Source organism: Borostomias antarcticus (genome assembly GCF_949987555.1).
Source record: "Borostomias antarcticus genome assembly, chromosome: 6".
NCBI lineage: Eukaryota > Metazoa > Chordata > Actinopteri > Stomiiformes > Stomiidae > Borostomias > Borostomias antarcticus.
The window spans coordinates 10034391-10057857 of record NC_140239.1 but is presented as its reverse complement, the minus strand read 5'-3'; the positions used below and the strand labels follow the sequence as shown (position 1 = coordinate 10057857).

Below are 23467 nucleotides of genomic sequence, written 5' to 3'. Positions count from 1 at the left end.
CGCCGCCTGTGCTCCGCATGTCTGCTCTCCAAAACGACAATTTCCCTCTATCTTGTGGTTTCCTAATTGTTTCACGTGAATAATCCACGGTGAGGATAATTACGAGTACTTCAGCAACTTTTTATCCGAATGTAACATCCAAATGAGAAGAAAAGTCTCGCCACCGTCACGCCATCGACGTACCAAGAGTTGAGGGAAAGTGAAGCGACACCAAAATACTCTCAGAGCACAGTTCCAAAGAAGTTATAAAAGCCAAACTAGAACACGCACTGTGTTATCCTCAGTCAGAAGGCTCCCATCGTCGCTGTGGAGCGTAGTTATTATTCATCCCATGCATGAAATAGAAATAGGCCATAATGAAAGATGAGTGGTCGAAAATCATCGCTCGAAAATAAATGTAACTTTTTGTCCCCAACCATCACTTCACCAAAAGAAAATAAAAAAACAAAAGTACTGTAGCCTAAATTTTGTCAAAATGTTGAGTCAGTTATCCATTTTCTTATTTCCTTCTAAAGTGAAGTGTATCCCTTAGCTTTTGTCTTCTCTGACTCTCAGGAGTTGCTTCGTGGAAATGCCTGATTTGTTTCTCTATCCTTGGCCATCGCTGCACAGGGTCGATACTTGGTGCGCCACTAGCAGCGGCCGCCACACTTAAGGGTGTGCGGCAGAGGCCTGGGTCTGGGCCTACGACATCTGTGTGGGTTTATGTCCACCCCCTTGATGACATACTTAGGCTGCGGGGCTGGTGGAAACATGCATGGTGTTGTTGGGGAAATAATAACAAAACTAGCCCGCACTACAGGGTAAACAATCACTACATCTAAATACGAATAGCCTAATGGATATGTTACCGTTCCTAAACGCTGGTGTAAACTGTATATTAATGAAAAAGTAGTATTCCACTAGACTGCCTATAATTCTCTTTAGATGTAGGCTAGGCCTATTCATAAATATACCGGAGGCCCATGAATGTGTATGAAAGTGTCATTGCCTACATAATAGACCGCGAGGGGAAGTCACGGTACCAGATGTTTTATAAGACAACAGCTCCCCCTTCTGTTTTGTAATAAGTACTGCACCATTGAAGCAGTGAGTTTCTCCAATTCCAGATAAATAATAATAATGATGATGATGATGATGATGATGATGATGATGCTGCTGCTGCTGATGATGCTACTACTACTACCAGGCTACTACTATTTCTACTCCTCCTCCTCCTCCTCCTACTACTACTACTACTAATAATAATCCATTATATATTTATAAAGCACTTTTCCTTGAGAGGCTATTTCGATGTGCTGAATGTTCCCAACGTGATATGTCACCATCGTCAAATGTACTCGTACGGGGACAGTATAATATATACAGTATATATAGTCTATTTACGAGACGTCTCAGGTAACGCATTTTCTGGAGTGGAATATCAGATGTGCCGAACGCCTCCTCCCAGTAGCTTTTTACGTAAGTTAAAACACGTCACAGATTTTCCGCCAACCAGTGTATCGACATTTGGCTATTTAAATATGGGCGGTGCGATGTGCATAATGAATACGTGAGTGACAGTTGCTTCTTCAAGTATCTCACGAGCGATGGATCGCTGACACGCTCACCTGCAAACTCAAATCAACGGAAGACCTCAGTCCAAACATGTCTTATGTTAAGAGTGTGCCTGCCTTTGCGCGGGCCGGAGTTGATTTTAATTTCAGAAGATTACATGTCCGCTCCAACCGAAGGTTACTGTCTACAGTGGCTTCAGCTCAAGCGGACCAGGACAATGTCGACACTAAAGAAGCTGTCTCACAGTCGGAGTCCTCCTGTCAAAAAGCCTCCAACGAACTCTCCGTAGACTTCGAGCACACCCAGGAGGCTTACAAAAGCAAAGACTCTTTAGAGCTGCTCAGAAGTCTGGTGGTGTTCAAACTTTGTTCATATGACTTCCTGGTGGATAAGAACAAGGAGGTAGGCTAAAGTTGACTGTGTGCAAGTAGTGCAACATATTGTCATTATACTTTAGCCTCTATATTTATGAGTAGGCTAAACTCATAAAGGTGTAGCAGTGGTTTTGGTCAGCAGCCTCTTTCTTCCAGAATTACTGTAGATCACTGAATATCGACTCATATTATGATTCATAATCTCTCTGGGACACAAAACATATTATAATTTAATATTTTGCCCTATGATCCAATAATAGGCTTATAGTAGGCTAGTTTATGTTTGACAGTAGCCTATGGCACAATATTATGTAAACACACAGTTGAATGTGTTTCGGTGTACCCACCTCCCTCAACTCACGTTTCAGGATCAGCCTTGTATGTGAAGATTCATATGTGTTGATCAGGCGCGCAGATTGTCCCCCTGTTGGCCAGATGCGCAAACTTTTCTGCAACGCGTCCAAAACATGTATTCTAGAGACTGGGTTGCGACCGGATCAGAGAAATGCACTGAACGGCTCCTGCTTGCGTGAGAATTGATTGTGCTGATTCCTCATCCAGTTATGGGTGGATGGAAAACTTTCAACTGAATGTTCATATTGTTCTGATAATTGTAGGCTATAGCAACATAAGAGTGGCAGCTTTGACAGCCCAAACATGAGCTAATCCCATAGCTGTAGGCCTACCATTGCTAGCCATGAACGAACTGTTGCATACTGCATATCTGTGCAACGTATCCATTGTCCAGTTGTCAAATCGATTATGTACGCACTATTATTCTTTTGGTGATTATTCTTTGATATAAATGCAGATAGGCTACATGTGAAGAGGCAATTGCTGGATTCTAATACGCTGTTTATAATGACACATCCCGACATTGAAGCATGAAAGGCGTAGCATACATTCCGTTTTAGTTTTTGGAAGAATTTATTGGAAAATATTGTTTGAAGTAGGCCTAGGCTATATTGAAACGAATTCCAAATTTTTGTGCTAATGGACGGCGCAGCGGAGGCGCAGTTGAACGAAACGTGGATATTGGAAATAATAAGCACTATGTTTTGAAATGTTGTGGGTCAATCATGCAGCTGTAACAGAATATGCGCATTCCAATGTCCGTGTTTTTACCACTATAATCCCTATTTGATGGGGGGGGGGGGGGGGGGGGCTGGGACTGACTGCCCCCCCTGATCAAAAAGTCAAACTGCGCGTATGGTGTTGATTCACATTCTGGTTGAGATACAGAGTGACTGATGTAGAAGTCGTACTGTGATCAGTCGTCATGTTCAAGGTACAGCCGGGCCCAAAAACCAACAACACAAGAACCTGCTGATCCCAGAGACCTCTTATGTGTGGCGTCGTTCCTAGCGTTGTCCTTCCTCCCTCTCCAACATCCCTCTGTTCTCCCGACAGCTGATGGACCTGAGTAAGAAGCTGCTCGGTCAGAGGGCCTTCGAGCAGTTCATGAAGATGACGTTCTATGGCCAGTTTGTGGCCGGGGAGGACCACAAAGCCATCAGGCCGCTGATCCAGAAGAACCGGGCGTTTGGAGTGAGCGCGATTCTGGACTACGGCGTGGAGGAGGACATCGGCCAGGGAGAGGCAGAGAACGAGGGAATAGAGTAAGTACGTTGTTTATTATTCTAGAAAGGACTACTGAACTGAATGACGCAACACGCACGGCACTGTAGCTGCACTGGGTGGAATTATTCAAATGCATGTAGAGTGGTAAAATCAAGGACCTTAATCAGACAATCAGCACACTGATAAAATGGGGGGATTTTAAAAGTATAATTTGACTCGTTAAGTCTTTTATACACAAATATTGCTGCTCTATATGGTTGAGTACACAATTTTATACTCTATAACAAGCAATGTCCTCCTACAAGCAATTTCCTCCTGCAATCAAATCTATTTTCTCCTATGACCATGTTGAGCCAGAGTGTGTACTGTAACCTCCAGTATGATTTCCTGCCCTGTTTGATAGCAGGAACAGGCTATAATTCGATATGCCTTCCTACCAGGAAGTAAACATTTCATCCCCCACGTGATTGGTCTTGTGCACGCCGTCCCCCATGTGTGTGATTGGCTAGCCTGTTTTGGAACGCTCACCGTTGAGGAATCCGGTCATCTGAGCGGCAGCAGTGGGCGGAGCCAGTGTGATCTCTGACAGTGGGCGGAGCCAGTGTGATCTCTGACAGTGGGCGGAGCCAGTGTGATCTCTGACAGTGGGCGGAGCCGGTCGGATCGCCGATGGCAGCCTGTGCGACAGGCCAGAAACATGTGACACATCGAACAGTCTCAGCCTTAGTAATGCTGCCGTGTTTTCACGCTAACTCCAGGGACATTAAAGGTACCCAACGAAACGTGAATAAAAACAATCCGTTCTTTGTTTATTTTTGAAATTCCTCGATTATATGGTTCCTTGTAGTCTAATAAACATGTTGAATCACTTGAATGTCTTTCCTACCTTTTAATTTCTTTGCAAAATGATATTTAGCTAATGTTTTGAAAACAACAAAGATGTGTGAAACGTCACTATGATGTGCTCCACGTATTGACACAATGACGTAGTACGCGATTTTCGGGGACCACCTTCTCAAATTTGCTCTAGAGCGCATACTAGTGGTCAAAAACTACATTGGTTACCTTTAATCATTTGGTCTGAATTCATACTGTATTTATACATTATCCTGTTAAAGAAAGGTGTTGTGTTGTACCAAGTTAAGCCTTTTAAAAAGTTTTAAAATCATGTATTCACTTACCCTTTACATCCACATACTTATACAGTAAGTTGAGAGTATGAAGACACTCTGTGTCTCCATTTTGAATTATTCATCGTGTTACCATGAATACTAGCCTGCCGTCTAGATCCTCGCCCACTCCGCTGAAGTTGACTGATCCTTGACGAGTGTAATTATCGAGTTGACAAAGACACATTATTCTGTCGGATATCAGGCTACATGCATACAGTATGACACTGGAACAACACAGGCAGCTACCGGTGGGGTTGTCTGTGTAGAAAAACAAGAACTGCACCAGCCTGGTGAACCCAGACAGCTGGGTGTATTATTGAGCCCGGGAGAGGAGCAGGTCACTGTCTGCATAGCACAGCCGTGTTTGACAGGCTGTCCGCTCACCGGGTCAGCGGCGCGGCTTGTAGCTGTCAGAGAGACCGTTACAACACAAACACACGAGAGACGCACCGAGAGAGACGAGCAGAGAGCGTTCCTGACCTCCCGCTGGAGGGGAAATGTTTGGCACTTCGAGCCCAGTGACTGACTGATCTTCACTGGGGGGCGGAGGGGGAGGGCGGGGGGTGGGGTGTATCTGCCACTACCGCAGCTCCCCAGCGTGGTGTGTGTTTGTGTGTGTGTGTGTGGTGAGGGAGGGTGTGGGAACGGGTCCAGCTGGACAGAGCGCCTGGGTGCCCCTCTTCCTGGAAGGGCAGCTGGCTTGGCAGAGACCTGACTGGTCGGTTCCGGCGCAGCCTGTGGATCCGGGACCGTTGGCAGACTCTCCCAGACGGGCCTGGCGGCCCACGGGCACCGCGGGTCACAGCACGGATCTATTTATAGGACTGGAATGGGGCATGGCGTGCCAGCTCCTCTTCAAGAGCTAGATGGGAATGTTTGTGTTGTGAAGCATAGTATTGCTAAGAGACTGATAACATCTAAATCTACAGTATAAGTGATTTCTTTTGTCTTTATATTAATATTTCTGCTCCTTCCGTCATGTTTCAGCTCGTGTGTGTCTGCGGCAGACAAAGAAAGCTTAGGTGAGTTGACTCGTCTTGTTCCCAATTGGGGCTTTTGGTGAGGTAGCAGATTGTAACGGGGAGCGAATGTGCTCATGACCCCCCCCCGCCCAGGTGTGGACCGGCGAGGGGGCGTGACTGGCGCCCGCACATACCAGTACTTCTACACCGACGAGGCCAAGTGTGACCAACACATGGAGACCTTCCTCAAGTGCATCAGAGCTTCTGGTACAGCCGCCCCCCGCCCACACACACACACACATCAGAGAACCAGTAGCGACTGTCACTTCTCATAGGAGGAACGCTTCGTCAGTTAAAAAAAGGCTTAAACCTGTTCATTTATTTCCTCGTGTCATTAGGACGGAGTAATGAAATGTGCGTAGTTCAATTTGCTTTATTCAAGGACAAACTGATGTGTTGTATCGCGCAGTGGACGCTCTCCAAGCGTGCGTGACGGCAAGCCAACTCGTTCCTCCAACCCACTGCTCAGTCACACTCACTACTGCTACGCCTCCAGACCTTTAGATTCACACTCACTACTACAGCACAGCTCCAGACTTTTAGACTGGTGTTAGCGAGGATTGACATGAAACCTTTGAGCTTGTTTGACCCTTCAGGTGGGAGTTCTGTGGACGGCTTCTCCGCCATCAAGATGACGGCACTGGGACGACCCCGCTTTCTGGTAACGACGTTGACCGAGGGATCAGTCTGTCATTTTAGCTGATGTTAAGTACACAGGGTTGACCGAGGGATCAGTCTGTCAGTTTAGCTGATGTTAAGTAAACAGGGTTGACTGAGGGATGAGTCTGTCAGTTTAGCTGATGTTAGGTAAACAGGGTTGACCGAAGGATCAGTCTGTCAGTTAAGCTGATGTTAAGTAAACAGGGTTGACCGAGGGATCAGTCTGTCAGTTTAGCTGATGTTAGGTACACAGGGTTGACCGAGGGATCAGTCTGTCAGTTTAGCTGATGTTAGTGTAGAAGAATTATTTCATCTAAAGTCAAAAAGGATTTGCCAAGGTTCGCTCAAAGAGGTTAAGTCTGGTTTATTAAGAAAACATACGGGCGCAAGGACTTCAGGACAACGCACATGAGTGGCATCCAGCAGAAGTGGAGTAGGCTTGTCATGCGCCGCTTTATATTCAAGCAATACACAGGTATGACGCTTCCAGGGATGTGATTGGCTAAACCATCTGTACACGTCATAATAAATGGCAGGCATCATCAACAATGGTCAAGAGTTGAGACACGTGATATGAGAAAAGGCGGTAGATCTTGCAGGGACAATGGAACAAAGAATGGTTATTCTGGAGCAGACAACCTCTAGGTGTCTCGACCTCCTGGAGAGGTTATCCTCTCATAAATGAGGTTAGCACAGCTATGTGAAAGGTTGAGGGAGGTGGTGAAACTGAAACTACAATTTCTATGACATTAGGTACACAGGGTTGACGGAGGGATCAGTCTGTCAGTTTAGCTGATGGAGAAGGTGGTTAAGTGCTGGTGTGTTTGACCTTGGTGCTCTCTCTCTCTCTTCTCTCTCTCTCTCTCTCTCTCTCTCTCTCCCTCTTTGTTGGTACAGCTCCAGTTCTCAGAAGTGCTGGTGAAATGGCGGCGTTTCTTCAGCTTCCTGGCGATGCAGCAGGGTAAAGAGGGGCTGGAGGCCCTGGAGCAGAGGCTGGAGCTGGGACAGCTGCAGGTAGACATCACACACGTCTTCAGGGGTCGCCGGTGGTCCCTGTATTTATCCCATCCAGGCCGTCCTCGTCCAGGGGCAGCCAGGAGCAGTGGGCAGCCATCGTTCATGGCGCCCGGGGACCAAGTCCAAGTGCTCAGTCCAAGTCCTGGTCAGGGACCGGACTGAAGAGCATCTGTTCTTTTGCATGTTTTTTGTATTGGGTTCTTTGGGAGGAAACCCTTGTAAACACTGGGAGGACATGCAAACTCCACACAGAAAGGCCCGGAGACCTTCTTGCTGTGAGGTGACAGTACTAGGTACTGCGCCACCGTGCCGCACGTGAGCGATTTTGGGGTTCAGCTCAAGGACACTTCGGTACAATGCTGGGAGCTGGGATCGAACCTTGAGATCCCCAGCCGGCCGCTCTACCTCCTGGGCTACGTGCCACCCCTACTGTATGCACCGAGTACTTTTTTGGGCTTGTGATTTACTTTTAAAATGACCAGCTCATCAAGATCTACTGCCCACCCCACGCCCCCGGAAACCCCGAACCTACTTCATACCCAGAGGCAACACAATGCGCTTTACAGAGAACAAGGGAGGTGGGCATACGACCCACTCTCTACATATTCCAGAGGGAAGCAAAAAAACAGTAATCACCCGGGGGCCAGATAAGTGAGCTGTAAAAATTCTTCCCTGACCCCTCTCAACAAGGCGATCGAGCAAGCTCCAGGAGTATGTTTGTCTACCGGCTAAGAACATTTATGAAGCAATACATTGCATTGAATTACATTTCAGAGTGAGAGAGGCTAAAAACATCATAGGGGAGAGAATATTCTACGGACATGCTACATCATCCACAGTAGACACAGAGGGTATCTATCGGACTTCGTGAGGTCTGCTGGTGACAGTGGGGCATCCACTGAACCTGGTTAGAAGATAGGAGGGAGAGAGAGAGGCACCAGGGAGAGGGAAGGCAGAGCAGGGTTAGTAGCACATAGTCATTCAGACCACACAGATATTGAAACAGGCGACCTGGGGCAGGCTCCTGGAATATATTTGTCTAATGGCTAAGAACATTTAAAGAACAATAAATAATAGTAAATTAAGTTTAAATTAAGTTTTCGGAGCAAGAAAGGCTAAGAGCAAGAAAGGCTAAGAGCATCAGGTCCAGGCCAAAGCCGGATGTGGACTGATGTGTGTCTTGTGTGTACATGTGTGTGTGTGTACTAAATACTACGATATCCACAGCTCCGCAGCTGACACTGGACCTGGTTAGAGGATAGGAGGGAGAGAGAGAGACACTAGGGGAGACAGAAAAACGGTTAGTAGCACACTGAGTCATTGAAGCAACACAACAGTCAGAACAAGCCTGTTTCAGGATAACCAGCTTCTGTACACTACATGATATACATACATTGCATAGCAGGACAAGTATCAATGTATACAGAGGGTTCACAGGTAGGTTTGAGGCTGCCTTTCTGACTCTCAGGGTCTTAGCTAGTGATTGTAGGCTAGGTCGAAAAGGTACGTCTTGAGGTCTCGCTTGAAGACCTCCGTTGTTTCAGCCCTTCTTAGGCACTCCGGTAGGGTGTTCCAGAGGTTGGGGGCATAGAAACTAAAAGCTGCCTCTCCATGTTTCTTGGTCCTGGCTTTTGGAACTGTTAAAAGTTCAGTGCCTGAGGATCTAAGTGGTCTGTTTGGCATGTACTTAACAAGCATGTCTGAAATATATTCTGGTGAGTGACTGTGGAGAGATTTATAGACTAGTAATAGTATTTTAAAGTCTATTCTAGAGTTGACTGGTAACCAGTGTAGTGATTTTAACGCTGGTGTGATGTGTGCCCTTCGTCTAGTCTTAGTGAGGACTCTTGCTGCAGCATTCTGTATTATTTGTAGCTTAGAGATTGCTTTCTTTGGTAGGCCTGATAGTAGAGCATTGCAGTAGTCCAGCCTGCTTGTGATGAAAGCATGCATTAATCTTTCGGTGTCAGCCTGAGAGAGAAAGGGTTGCACCTTGGCAATGTTCCTTAGGTGGTAAAAGGATGTCTTTGTAATATTCTTGATGTGGTTTTCGAAGTTAAGATCTGAGTCAAGTATGACACCTAAGTTTTTAGCCTGGCAATTGGTGTCAATTTCCAGAGTTTTTAGGTGTGCAGCTAGTTTCTCTCTTTCAGCTTTTTCTCCAATGATCAGTACTTCTGTTTTGTCCTGGTTTAGTTGGAGGAAATTATGTGACATCCATACATTTATATCTATAATACACTTGACAAGGCAGTCAACCAAACTGTAGTTACTGGGTGTTACGGAAATATAAAGTTGAGTATCATCTGCGTAGCTATGGTAGCTAATATTGTGCCTCCTGATGACACTGCCAAGGGGCAGCATGTACAGGCTGAAGAGTAGAGGTCCTAGGATCGATCCTTGGGGCACCCCACAGGTCATAGGGATCTTTCTTGAGCTATATTCACCGAGGGCAACGAAGAAATCACGACCGGTTAGATAGGTCTTAAGCCAATTTAGGACTGGACCAGAGAGGCCAACCCACTTTTCCAGTCTTTCGATGAGGATTGCATGATCTATAGTATCAAAGGCTGCACTCAGGTCCAGGAGGACAAGAACAGAAAGCTCTTTGGAGTCAGCATTAATTCTGAGGTCATTTACAACTTTGACTAATGCCGTCTCTGTGCTATGGTGGGCACGGAAGCCGGACTGGAAAAGGTCAAGGATACAACTTGTAGCTAGGAAATCATTAATCTGTGCGAAAACAATTTTTTCCAGAATTTTACTCAAAAATGGAAGGTTGGAGATTGGTCTAAAATTGCTAAAAACTGAAGTGTCTAAGTTGTTTTTCTTTAGTACGGGTCTCACCAGAGCAGTTTTAAGTATTGGTGGGAAGACACCTGTAGATAGGGAGTCATTAACAATGGATAAAATGTCATAGGATACAGAGTCAAAAATAGTTTTGAAAAAATCGGTGGGGATGGGATCCAGCAGGCATGTGGAGGTTTTGAGTTTGGATACTACTTTTCTCAACATTTCTGTGTCCATCAGTGTAAACAGGCTCATATGTCCATTACATGGAGGGAGAGGATCTGTGAACGGGATGCATGGCCTTTCCTGAGTGATATTCCTTCTAATATTCATAATCTTATCTCTGAAGTAAGCTGCAAATTCCTCACATTTGGAGGTAGAGAGCAGGTTATCAGGTGTTTTTACGGCAGGGTTTATTAGGCTATCGATTGTTGAGAAGAGCACTCTTGAATTATTTCGGTTGATAGATATCAATTTTGAGAAGTGGTCTTTCCTTGCATTTCTTATTGCTTTATTAAAAGCAGAGAGATGATCTTTGAGAATATCATGGTGGACCTGTAACTTGGTTTTTCGCCATATACGCTCAGAACTTCTGCAGGTTCTCTTTAGTTGATATGTTTCCTCATTTCGCCATGGGGCTTTATTATTGGTTGTGATCCTTTTCAGTTTAATAGGTGCTACAGAATCCAAGGCTGCCCTTACTCTGGTGTTAAAGGTGGTTGCCAGGTCTTCAATAGTTCCTAATGGCCCCACTTCTGGAGTTGATAAATAGTTTGTGGTCATTATTTCTCTAAAACTATCGGCTACTGCGGAGGTAAGATAACGTTTCTTTATAAAGCGCTCAGTATTATTTTTGACTTTAGGAACTAATGCAGTGAAGAAGATACAGAAATGGTCGGAAAGGGCGAGGTCGCTAATAGAGGAAACAGTGATAGTCAGGCCCTTAGTAATCACTAGATCAAGGGTGTGGCCACGGTTGTGAGTTGGCTCAGAGATATGTTGGGTAAAATCCATGGAGTTTAGGAGGTTGATAAAGTCCCTAGCTTTCGAGTCCGCCTCAGTGTCTACGTGTATGTTGAAATCTCCAATGATGATAATCTTATCATAATTTGTATGGATGATGGACAGGAGTTCTGAAAATTCTGTAGAGAAGGCAAGGCATTGTTTGGGAGGCCTATACACGGTTACTGCCAGAACTGGGGGCTGGCATTTTAGGACAATAGCGTGGTATTCAAAAGAGGCGAAATCATCAAAGGAGATGGTCCTGCAGCTGAGGGCATCTTTAGCTATGGTGGCTGTTCCTCCACCTTTTTTCCCACTTCTGATAGATTGAAAAAAGCTGTAGTTAGGGGGAGAGGCTTCAATGAGGGCTGCTGATCCATTTATATTTAGCCAGGTTTCAGTTAGGAACATACAGTCTAGTTTGCGTTCACATATAAGATCATTAATGAGAAAAGTTTTGCTTGGTAGGGACCTGACATTTAGAATCGCCATTGAAATAGCTTCCGGAAAAAAGGGCTGGCTCGCCTGACTAGTAGGCCTGGATGGTATATTCACTGGAACTGATATCAGGTTTTTTATATTAGATCCACCTGACTGTTTCATTATGGTACTAGGGGTGCGGTGGGAGATAATTCGCTGAATGGCATATTCAGGTGGGCAGAATTTGTTTATAAAAATATAGACGTCACTATGCCAGGTCTCAGTGAGGGGCAGGGAATCAAGGTCTATGGTGATGGGGCGCTGGTGAGATGGAGCTGGTGTAGCCCGACCCGCGGGTACAGGAGGTTTATGTTTGGCAGTAGGGTGGTTGAGACGGGTCGGGCTAACCCCACATCAGACGCTGAAAGATCTCAGCGTCAGGTCCATATTCATACTGAGCAGATGGGCACCTGACCTACTAGGATGAAGGCCGTCCCTGGCGAAGAGGTCCGAGCGGTTTAAGAAAGTGGTGAAATTATCTATGAAGGGAAGCTTCAACTGGCAGCAGTAGCCTTTCAGCCAGATGTGGAGCTGACGGATCCTACTATATTTGGCATCACCATATCGGGGGGAGGAGAACGGGCCAGAGATGATGCAGGTCTTTCCTGACGCCTGAGCAGTGGAGATCAGGTCCTTGAAATCCTCCTTCAGCCGCTCAGACTGCTGGAGCTTGATGTCATTTGTTCCGACATGGATGATAATGGATGAGGCCAGGGGATTTTCTGCGAGGAGTGATGGGACAACAGTCCTGATGTCCGAGACCTTAGCTCCTGGGAAGCAGCAGGTCTGGGCTTTCGGGATCACTACATGGCGCACCATGGAGGATCCGATGACGAGCACAGATGGGGGGGCGGGATCAGTGGCGGGCCCACTGGGCTTAGGGGACTTCCTTTGCTGCCTCACACCTGAAGGCCAAGTGGTAGAGGGTGGGGGCCGTGGGTCCCCATGGTGGACTGGGCTATGCTTAGGCCGGGGAGCAGGCTTATAAGCCTGGCTATTTTGCCGCTCACCAACCAGAGAGGTGTGGGTGGGCTGCGGAGTATGGGTACGGTACTGAGTAGGGCAGGGTGTGAGATGGGCCCCAGTAGCAGAGAGCCTGGACGAGGAGCTGATGCTAGTATCCTTGGACCTCTTGGATACAGGCTCGGCCAATAAAGCAAAGCTATTCCTCAGTAGGAGGGTGTCGTCGTCAGAGGGTTGGGAGGGGACCCTGGAGGTTTCCCTTTCTCGTTTCCGCCTAACAACGGTCCAAGGGGTGGGGCTTGAATGCTTGGGTCTGGCTCCGAGTCTGGGCCAGGATTTCTCACTCAGGAGGAAACTAAAATCCACATCTCCACCCCCGGATGTCGCCGACGGTGGAACAGTGGGAGGCTGGACGTCGACATCTGGGTCGGGTAGCACTGAGTTCAGGTAATGTTCGACTTGATTTACAGAGTGTAGAGTAGAGATCCTACCTTCCAACTCTGAGATTATTTGGCTACGCTGGAGGCAACCCGAGCAGTTAGGGGCGGGAGGGTGTGGAGCCATCGCAAGACTCGTTAAAATAATTGCGGAATTAAAATAAGAGGATAAAACCGCCAATCTATTTGCTAAGAGCAGGGCTCAGCTGCTGGCTTGAGCAAAACAACGCTCAGCAAGCTGTAAGACCGACGAAAACCAGAGGACAACCAACCCAATCTACTTGCTAAAAGCAAGGTTCAGCTGCTGGCTTGTAAATCCCGCTCAGCAAACTGTAAACAAACAAAACCAGAAGACAACAAACTAAATCTACTTGCTAAAAGCAAGGCTCAGCTGCTGGCTTGTAAATCCCGCTCAGCAAACTGTGGAACGAACGAAAACCAGAGGACAACAACCTTAGTCTACTTGCTAACGCAAGGCTCAGCTGCTGGCTTGTAAATCCCGCTCAGCAAACTGTGGAACGAACGAAAACCAGAGGACAACAACCTTAGTCTACTTGCTAACACAAGGCTCAGCTGCTGGCTTGTAAATCCCGCTCAGCAAACTGGAACGAACGAAAGCCAGAGGACAACAACCTTAGTCTACTTGCTAACACAAGGCTCAGCTGCTGGCTTGTAAATCCCGCTCAGCAAACTGTGGAACGAACGAAAACCAGAGGACAACAACCTTAGTCTACTTGCTAACACAAGGCTCAGCTGCTGGCTTGTAAATCCCGCTCAGCAAACTGTGGAACGAACGAGAACCAGAGGACAACAACCTTAGTCTACTTGCTAACACAAGGCTCAGCTGCTGGCTTGTAAATCCCGCTCAGCAAACTGTGGAACGAACGAAAACCAGAGGACAACAACCTTAGTCTACTTGCTAACACAAGGCTCAGCTGCTGGCTTGTAAATCCCGCTCAGCAAACTGTGGAACGAACGAAAACCAGAGGACAACAACCTTAGTCTACTTGCTAACACAAGGCTCAGCTGCTGGCTTGTAAATCCCGCTCAGCAAACTGTGGAACGAACGAAAACCAGAGGACAACAGACCTCGAGATCCGGACGTCAGACTCTCAGGTACCACCAATATTAATGCGCGACTTTGAGAACGGAGGTATAGTATGCAGGTGGATAAACTCAATTGCTAGCGGGGAGAGGGAGTGCTATTTATGTAGTAATGCTAACGGGGAGGTAGGGCTATTTACTTAGCCGTGCTAGCAGGGGGAGTGGGGCTGCTAACTAGCAGTGCTAGCCGGGAGAGTGGGGGCTACTTACCTAGTAGTGCTGGTAATACTCACGCGATCTACTGGGAGCAAGGCACGGCCTCCGGTGTGTTGGGTTGGTACTGGAGAGGCAGGGGACGGCTGTCCCCTGTTGGCTAATGGGCTAGCCCAGTCAGGAGCTGGTTAGGGCTGGCGAGCCGCGGCTAGCTGCGGCAGCGTAGCTGTTTGATCTAGACTTGGGGCTCGATGTCCAAGCGTCGGATCCAAAAAGAAATCGAATTATTGTGTACCACCAATGTTAGTGCGCAGTTTTAAACGCGGAGATATGGTATACAAGTGAGGAAAACTGTATAAAACAATACACTTTGGGAGAGCTGGCGAGCGCAGCAAACTTAGACTACTTCCGCGTGCGTCTAGACCATTTGATAACTTTACAATAATGAATCTACCTACTGGTTTGGTCTGATAAACTTGGAAATAGCAAATGACCTGGATGACCACAGAGACCAGACATCGGGGGTTGTTTATAAGTTCCAATGCTGCCTTTTAAGGCTGCCTTCAATCATGACACCGGTCTATACCGTACCTGGTCTAGGCGCTCTCGCATAGGCTATGGTTTTGTTATTTCTCGTATCATTCCAAGCATGTGAAGATGTAGTGTATGTTATATGTATGCTATATCCATTAGAGTGGGGTGTGCACGAATATACAGGACAAGTTCTTGTCATTTCAATTCACAGCTATTTCAGTGGCATGACTAGCTTCTATCCTACCAGTCCTGAACAGAAACAAGCCAGCCACGCACATAAGCCAGGCTGGACCAGGCCTGGTCTTTGTACGGCTTTTCTTTTTTCACACCACCCTGACGAAGGTCGAAACGCGTAGGTGATTAACATGGTGCATTCAATTATTTATACTCAAGGAGACCTAGAGTGTGCAGCTTTTTTTCTTTCTTTTAATGGCTCGAGATCTACCAGCATAGCCTCTGTCATCTATTGGTCGGTCGCGATCGACGTATTGGGCACTGCTGGTGTAGCAGATCATCAAGATCACGTTAATTCAGAGCTTTGTGTGTCTATCTGGACTGAGCACCTCCCCGTGTCTCTGTGTGCTGTGCTGGACACTGAGACCACGGTGCTTCCGTCTGTGTCCCCCAGGACTGTCTGACCAGGCTGGGGGCCAGAGGGGACTTCCACGGCTGGTTCGCTGGACGGAAGCCGGCCTCCGACGGGTAAAAACACAAGCCTGCTGTAGAGGAACTCTGAAACCAGAGGCGCCTCAGGGTCCATCTCTGTTGGATACATCACGGCTCTGTATTACCCATAACTCCCTCTGTCTCCGTCCAGAAGCGTGGACCTGCTGGACTGGAACAGTGTAATGGAGAACAGAACCGAGGCGTCGGACCTGCTGGTCGTCCCGAACCTGGAGGTGAGTAGGCCAAGGAGAATGGATCATATATCATCCAACAACAAAGTTAAGTGCTGAAGGATTGGTAGTGTTCGCTTCAGTGGATTTAACTAGGAAGGAAGTTGAGAAGATTGAGCACCTCAGATCTTTTAGTTGAACCACAACTAAGCAGGTAAAAACTTGAAGAAGAATGGATGTTTCGATGTTCTGTCCATTACAACTCAGTGTACTTACTGAAACATATTGTGTGTGTGTGTGTGTGTGTGTATGTGTGTGTGTGTGTGTGTGTGTACAGACAGGTCAGCTAGAACCTCTTCTCAACAAGTTCACAGAGGAAGAGGAGAACCAGATGAAGAGGATGCTGCAGAGGCTAGACGTCTTGGCCAAGGTAAGGACTAGGAGACAAGCTAGGGACTAGGAGACAAGCTAGGGACTAGGAGACAGGGTAGGGACTAGGAGACAAGCTAGGGACTAGGAGACAAGGACTAGGAGACAAGCTAGGGACAAGGAGACAGGGTAGGGACTAGGAGACAGGGTAGGGACTAGGAGACAAGCTAGGGACTAGGAGACAAGGTAGGTACTAGGAAACAAGGTAGGGACAAGGAGACAAGGCCAAGGTAGGGACTAGGAAACAAGGTAGGTACTACAATAGGAAACAAGGTAGGGACTAGGAGACAAGGCCATGGTAGGGACTAGGAGACAAGGCCAAGGTAGGGGCCAGGAGACAAGGCCAAGGTAGGGACTAGGAAGCAAGGTAGGTACTACAATAGGAGACAAGGTAGGGACTAGGAGACAAGGCCATGGTAGGGACTAGGAGACAAGGCAAAGGTAGGGACAAGGAGACAACGCAACTAGCGGATTAGGCATGCTGTACGAAACATAATGGATCGTGTGTGTGTGCCTATGCGTGTGTGTGTGTGTGCGCGTGTGTGTGCGCGTGTGTGTGCGCGCGTGTGTGTGTGTGTATGTGTGCGTGCGTGCAGCATGCCCAGGAGCATGGCGTGCGTCTGATGGTGGACGCGGAGCAGACCTACCTCCAGCCCGCCATCAACAGACTGACCCTGGAGACGCAGCGGGCCTTCAACAGGGAGAAGCCCGTCATCTTCAACACCTACCAGTGCTACCTGAGGGTGAGGAGACCAGACCAGCACCAGCTCGCCTCTGCCGCTGCTGACTGGACAGGCTCAGTCTCTCGCTCTCTCTCTCCCACCCCCCTCTCTCTCTTTCTCTTGCTCTCCTTCCATGCCCCCTCCCTTTTTCCCTCTCTTACTCCCTCCCCCTCTCTTTCTCTCTCTCTCTCCCTCTCTCTTTCACCCCCCCTCTCTCTCTCCCCCTCTCTCCTCCTTCTCTCTCCTATCCTCAGGAGGCGTACGATAACGTCAGTACGGACGTGGAGCTGTCTCGACGCGAGGGCTGGCTGTTTGGCGCCAAACTGGTCCGGGGGGCCTACATGTCCCAGGAGCGGAGCCGGGCCGAGGAGATGGGCTACGAGGACCCCATCAACCCCGACTACCAGTCCACCAACGCCATGTACCACCGGTAAGAGACACGGCTGGCGACTCAACACAGCCAGGCCGGGAGACGTTTGACCTCAGTAGATGTGTGGATGTTGACCTCAGTAGATGTGTGGATGTTGACCTCAGTAGATGTGTGGATGTTGACCTCAGTAGATGTGTGGATGTTGACCTCAGTAGATGTTGACCTCAGTAGATGTGTGGATGCTGACCTCAGTAGATGTGTGGATGTTGACCTCAGTAGATGTGTGGATGTTGACCTCAGTAGATGTGTGGATGTTGACCTCAGTAGATGTTGACCTCAGTAGATGTGTGGATGCTGACTCCAGTAGATGTGTGGATGTTGACCTCAGTAGATGTGTGGATGTTGACCTCAGTAGATGTTGACCTCAGTAGATGTGTGGATGTTGACCTCAGTAGATGTGTGGATGTTGACCTCAGTAGATGTTGACTTCAGTAGATGTGTGGATGTTGACCTCAGTAGATGTGTGGATGCTGACCTCAGTAGATGTGTGGATGCTGACCTCAGTAGATGTGTGGATGCTGACCTCAGTAGATGTGTGGATGCTGACCTCAGTAGATGTTGACCTCAGTAGATGTGTGGATGCTGACCTCAGTAGATGTGCGGATGTTGACCTCAGTAGATGTGTGGATGTTGACCTCAGTAGACGTGTGGATGCTGACTTCAGTAGATGCGCGGATGTTGACCTCAGTAGATGTGTGGATGTTGACCTCAGTAGATGTGTGGATGTTGACCTCAGTAGATGTTGACCTCAGTAGATGTGTGGATGTTGACCTCAGTAGATGTGTGGAGGTTGACCTCAGTAGATGTGTGGGTGTTGACCTCAGTAGATGTGTGGATGTTGACCTCAGTAGATGTGTGGATGTTGACCTCAGTAGATGTGTGGATGTTGACCTCAGATGTGTGGATGTTGACCTCAGATGTGTGGATGTTGACCTCAGTAGATGTGTGGATGTTGACCTCAGATGTGTGGATGTTGACCTCAGATGTGTGGATGTTGACCTCAGATGTGTGGATGTTGACCTCAGATGTGTGGATGTTGCTGTGAGTTCTCTTCTCCTTAGGCCATCTCGGTATTTAGATAAGATGAGAGAGATTTACCTTTAATCATCCCCTTTAATCATCCCTTTTAATCATCCCCTTCGGGGGGTTGGGCATTACAGCAACAGGATGATGGAATGGAACAGAAGAGGTACAGAATAGAATCAAGATCAATGGGTCATATAACATAAAATATGAGTATTAAAAACATAAGATCTATGAATAAATGAAACTGCTATGAAAGCCTATAGATATCAATATAAAGCCCAGCCAGAGTCAAGTGACAATTGGTGGGTGCAGGTGGGGGGGGGGGGGGGGCTGCTCACCTGCCACACAGGAGAGAAGGTTAGGGGGAGACACAATGTGTAACTCGTGTGTGTGTGTCTGTGTGTGTGTGTGTGTGTGTGTGTGTCTATGTGTGTGTGCGTGTGCGTGTGTGTGTGTGTGTGTGTGTGTGTGTGTGTGGTAAGGTGTCTAGACTACGTGCTAGATGAGATTGGGCTCAACAACAAGGCCAGCGTCATGGTAGCTTCTCACAATGAGGACACAGTGAAGCACACGCTCAGAAGGTAACCAGCACGGCCTCCTCCTCCTCCTCTCCTCCTCTTCATCCCCTCCTCCTCCTCCCCTCCTCCTCCTTCTCTCCTCCTCCTCCTCTCCTCCTCTTCATTCCCTCCTCCTCCTCTCCTCCTCCTCTCCTCCTCTTCATCCCCTCCTCCTCCTCTTCATCCCCTCCTCCTCCCCTCCTCCTCTCCTACTCTTCATCCCCTCCTCCTCCTCCTCCTCCTCTCCTCCTCTTCATCCCCTCCTCTCCTCCTCCTCTACCTATCCAATATCAATGGATATCCATACAGATGGAATTTTAGAAATGCTATGCCTCATGACCTCCGTCCATTGCTGTGACTGAGGTGATTACCATGGTGACCTTTTGACCCCTGATGTTGGTTGTGATGACCTCCAGGATGAACCAGCTGGACCTCACTCCCACCGACAACAAGGTGTACTTTGGACAGCTGCTGGGCATGTGTGATCAGATCAGCTTCCCACTAGGTGAGACACACACACCGACAGACACACACACACACACACACACACACACACACACAAACAACCGCACACACACACAGATCAGCTTCCCACTGGGTGAGACACACACACACACACACACACACACAGACACACAAACACCCGCGCACACACACACACACACACACACACACACACACACACACACACACACACACACACACACACAGACAGACAGGCACACACATACATGCATGCACACACACACACACACACACACACACACACACACACACACACACACATACACACACACACACACACACACACACACACAGACAGACAGACAGGCACTCACACAGATACACACAGACGCACATACAAACACACATACACTCTCACACACACACACACACATACACTCACACACACACACACATACACACACACAGATACATGTACACACACACACACACACGCGCACACACACACACACACACACACACACACACACAGACAGACAGACAGACAGACACTCACACAGATAGACACAAACACACACACACACATACACACACACTCTCTCACACACACACACAGATACACAAAGCCGCATCCCTGACGCCTGTGGCTCTGCTTCGTTGACAATCCTGTCCGGCCGCTGTGGGATTAGTATTGGCAGATCCCCAATAACAGTCCTGTGTTTGTGTCGACCCGGCAATAACACACGCTCTCAATCCGGCAATAACACACGCTCTCGACCCCTACCGACCCTCTGACCAGACACGTGTCTGCGTGCGTCTTCCCCGTGTGGAGGGTTACGATCTGTCTCCTCCGCATCGACCGGCTGTCAACAACAACAACAACAACCACACAGTCACCGTACCCGAGCGTCAGTCAAACTCACGTCAGCTCCACTGATACTGGTCAGCTGACGCGAGCTGACAGAAGGAATTGATCCCTCCGGAGTAAACGATAGGCCGGCAGATCATTAGAAGGTGCTTGGGTAGACGGTATCACGTCTATTTAAGTCACGGGCGGCCATTGTGTCCCGTGATGTCACGGCGTCATGGCAGTAAGCCGATGCACTGTAGCTTCAGATAGCGTGACGACAGAGAAATGTTCCAGCCCCCAGCATCGTGTGTACAGGATTGTACTGTAGCTTTTGTTGGTGAACGACTCTTGTCAAAATCCCCCCCTCCTTCTTCTCCTCCTGCCTCGTCCTCACCCCTCTTCTTCTTACCCCTCCCCCTCCCCCTCTCCTCTCCCCTTCTCCTCCCCCTCTCTCTTCTCCTTTTCCCTCCCACCTCCTCCTCGCCCCTCCCTCTTCTCCTCACCCCCTTCCACCACCTCCTCCTCCCCCTCCCTTCCCCCCTCCCCCTTACCTCTCTCTTCTCCCCTCCCCTCCTCCCTCTCCTCCCCCACCTCCCCCTCCTCCCTCTCCTCCTTCTCCTCCCCCCTCCCCCTCCTTCCTCTCCTCCCTCTCCTCCCCCTCCTCCCCCCTCCCCCAGGCCAGGCGGGGTTCCCGGTGTATAAGTACGTTCCGTACGGCCCGGTGGGCGCGGTCATCCCCTACCTGTCTCGTCGGGCCCAGGAGAACCGGGGCCTCATGAAGGGCTCCCAGCGGGAGAGGGAGCTGCTGTGGAAGGAGCTGGCGCGCAGGCTGGGTGCCGGGGAGCTCTTCTACAGGCCCGCAGTCTGAGACGCCGCGCGGTCCCGCCACCAGGCGGCGCCGCCGTGCTCCGGAGCTGTGAATACTAACTCTCTGTGGCGCCGCCGTGTGTCTGGTGTCCGTTACTTTGCTCAGTGCCTGGAGGACCCCCTCACTGTGTCCTCTGATAGCTCTCTCTCTCTGGCTCTCCCTTCCTCTCTCTCTGTCTCTCTCTCCATCCCTCTCCCACTCTCTGTCTCCCTCTCTTCTCTCTCTGTCTCTCTCTCTCCCTCTCTCTCTCTGGCTCCCCCTTCCTCTCTCTCTCTCTTATCTCTCTCTGTCTCTCTCTCCCTCCCTGTCCCACTCTCTCTCTGTCTCCCTCTCTTCTCTCTCTGTCTCTCTCCCTCTCTCTTCTCTCTCTCTGGCTCTCCCTTCCTCTCTCTCTTCTCTCTCTCTCGACTCTTCCTCTCTCTTTCACGCTCTCTTAATCACACGGCCCTCATTCATTTCTCTCCTGACGCCCTCATCCCTTCACTTCTCTCGCTCTCCTCCTCCTCCCCCTCATCTCTCTCTCTCGCTCTCTCTCTCTCTCTCTCTCTCTCTTCCTCTGTCTTGTTCCCTTCTTGACCTCCCCGAGAGCGTGGCTTGTTCCTCCCAGCGCCTACAGATCCCAGCATACATCACTGCGGCACCTTTACTGCGCCGTGAGGATTTCCTGTCGGGCCGGCCCAGTCCAGCTCGCTACATCTCTCCATCTTCTGCTGTGACAACACCAATACAGATAACAGGCTTGATTTACATGCTCATAAAGAATACATCAATATTGTTGTCAGGGCATTGTGTTGTTGATTCAGGGGTACTAGCTAGTACCCCCCCCCCCCCCCCGCGAGGAGTTCCTGTAGATTCTGTGCAGGATTATTTTTAATACTATGTATCTTTGCTGTCGTATAGGGCTGTTAAGGAAGTTATTTCCCTGTATAAATCTGAAATAGGAATGAACTGTATACTATATACTTCTGTCACACACGCCCACACACACACACACGCACACACGCTGCTGCTGCTTTTCTGTTTTGAGTGTTTAAAAAGTGGTGCTGTGTTTATTGTCTTTCTTGTTTGATGTGTTGAGAGTTCAACTCGTTGGAAACGATCACAGTTTTGAAGAGGATGATGGGTTCTAGTTTAGACAGCTGTTCTGTTGCAGAAGATGATTTTAGGACAACCTGTCTCCTGTTGGCAAGGGAGACAGCCACTTACGTTTCTGAATTGTTTATAGTGACAGCGCTGTCAGGAAAAGATCTCCAGTCTTCTGTGAAGTCAACTGGTTACTGGTCGGATGTTTTTGCGGTTAGATAGTTTATTGGGATTTAAATAGTCAATCTGTGCCTTTTCTCATTACATTGCAGTCATTTAGCAGACACTTTTATCCAAAGCGATTCACAATAATTACAAATCCAAAGCAACACAATGGGAATGGCAACGGCGCTGTTTATTCTGTATATATATATATACACACACACTGAACAATTTCTAGTTGTGTGGAGCAGAGCTCTGGATGATGTGCACTGTTGTGGTGTGTAACAACAAAATAACTGATTCTTTCCCAGCTCTGTCACGACCGAGGCAGCAGGAAGAACTAGCAGTCAACAAGGTACACCATGAGAACGTTCTAGTATATATCCCAGCATGCATCACCTGCTCCAAGAGAGAGAATCATCTATATATATATACAGACTGTATGTATGTATCCATACTATATTTATGCATACTATATGTATATATTTCTTGTAATTTAATATATTGTGTATATTCTCTACGTATATATTATTTATTCCCCAAATTTCCCTCACTGGGATTAATAAAGTACCTATCTATCTATCTATCTATCTATCTACACCATGTACATTCTAGTCAGAGAGTTTACAGGTACACAGTGAAAACGTTCTTGTGACCAAGTCTACAGGTACGCCATGAGAACATTGTAGTGAGTGAGTAGGTAGCCTACATACACGGTGAGAAAGTTCTAGCGATCACACCTACAGGTACACCTAGAATGTTCTAGTGAGGGTGCATATGTAGCCGGTCTGTCCTGACACTCTGGCTGCTACAAGCTCTGCGTTGTGTCTTGTGTAATATGAAGGGAGTTGAGACGGACAACTGCTTCTTGCCAGCCGGAAGGGGTCTTTAATCTCTCACAGGTCACTGTGGATAACAGAATTTCAGTGGATAACAGAATTTCAGAGCTGTACAGCAATCAACCTGGCTCTCAGACACACCTCTCCTCATCAAGGCTCACAGCCGTCTCTGACTGACGTGTCAATAAAATCATTAAACAAAATACATTGTGGTCATAGTTATACTTAAACAGAATTAGCCCTCTCCGACCAGTGGCAATATTTTAGATATTATACTATAAATGAATGAGCATGGGAACAGCATACTACATAGAAACCTCACATACCTGTGGATAACAGAATTTCAGTGGATAA

General features: G+C 48.1%; 1 protein-coding gene across 1 annotated transcript; it reads left to right on the top strand.

Moving 5' to 3' along the window:
• Positions 1-1647: 1647 nt before the first annotated feature.
• prodhb (proline dehydrogenase (oxidase) 1b) lies at positions 1648-21644 on the top strand (the record flags this gene model as incomplete). Its single annotated transcript, XM_084439403.1, has 14 exons — positions 1648-1959; positions 3342-3550; positions 5672-5706; positions 5800-5913; positions 6303-6367; positions 7264-7380; positions 15475-15548; positions 15664-15745; positions 16020-16112; positions 16708-16854; positions 17088-17263; positions 18772-18870; positions 19263-19351; positions 20839-21644. 14 exons carry the CDS (start codon positions 1648-1650, stop codon positions 21027-21029), a joined length of 1803 nt encoding a protein of 600 aa, XP_084295529.1. The 3' UTR covers positions 21030-21644.
• Between the last annotated feature and the right edge of the window lie 1823 nt (positions 21645-23467).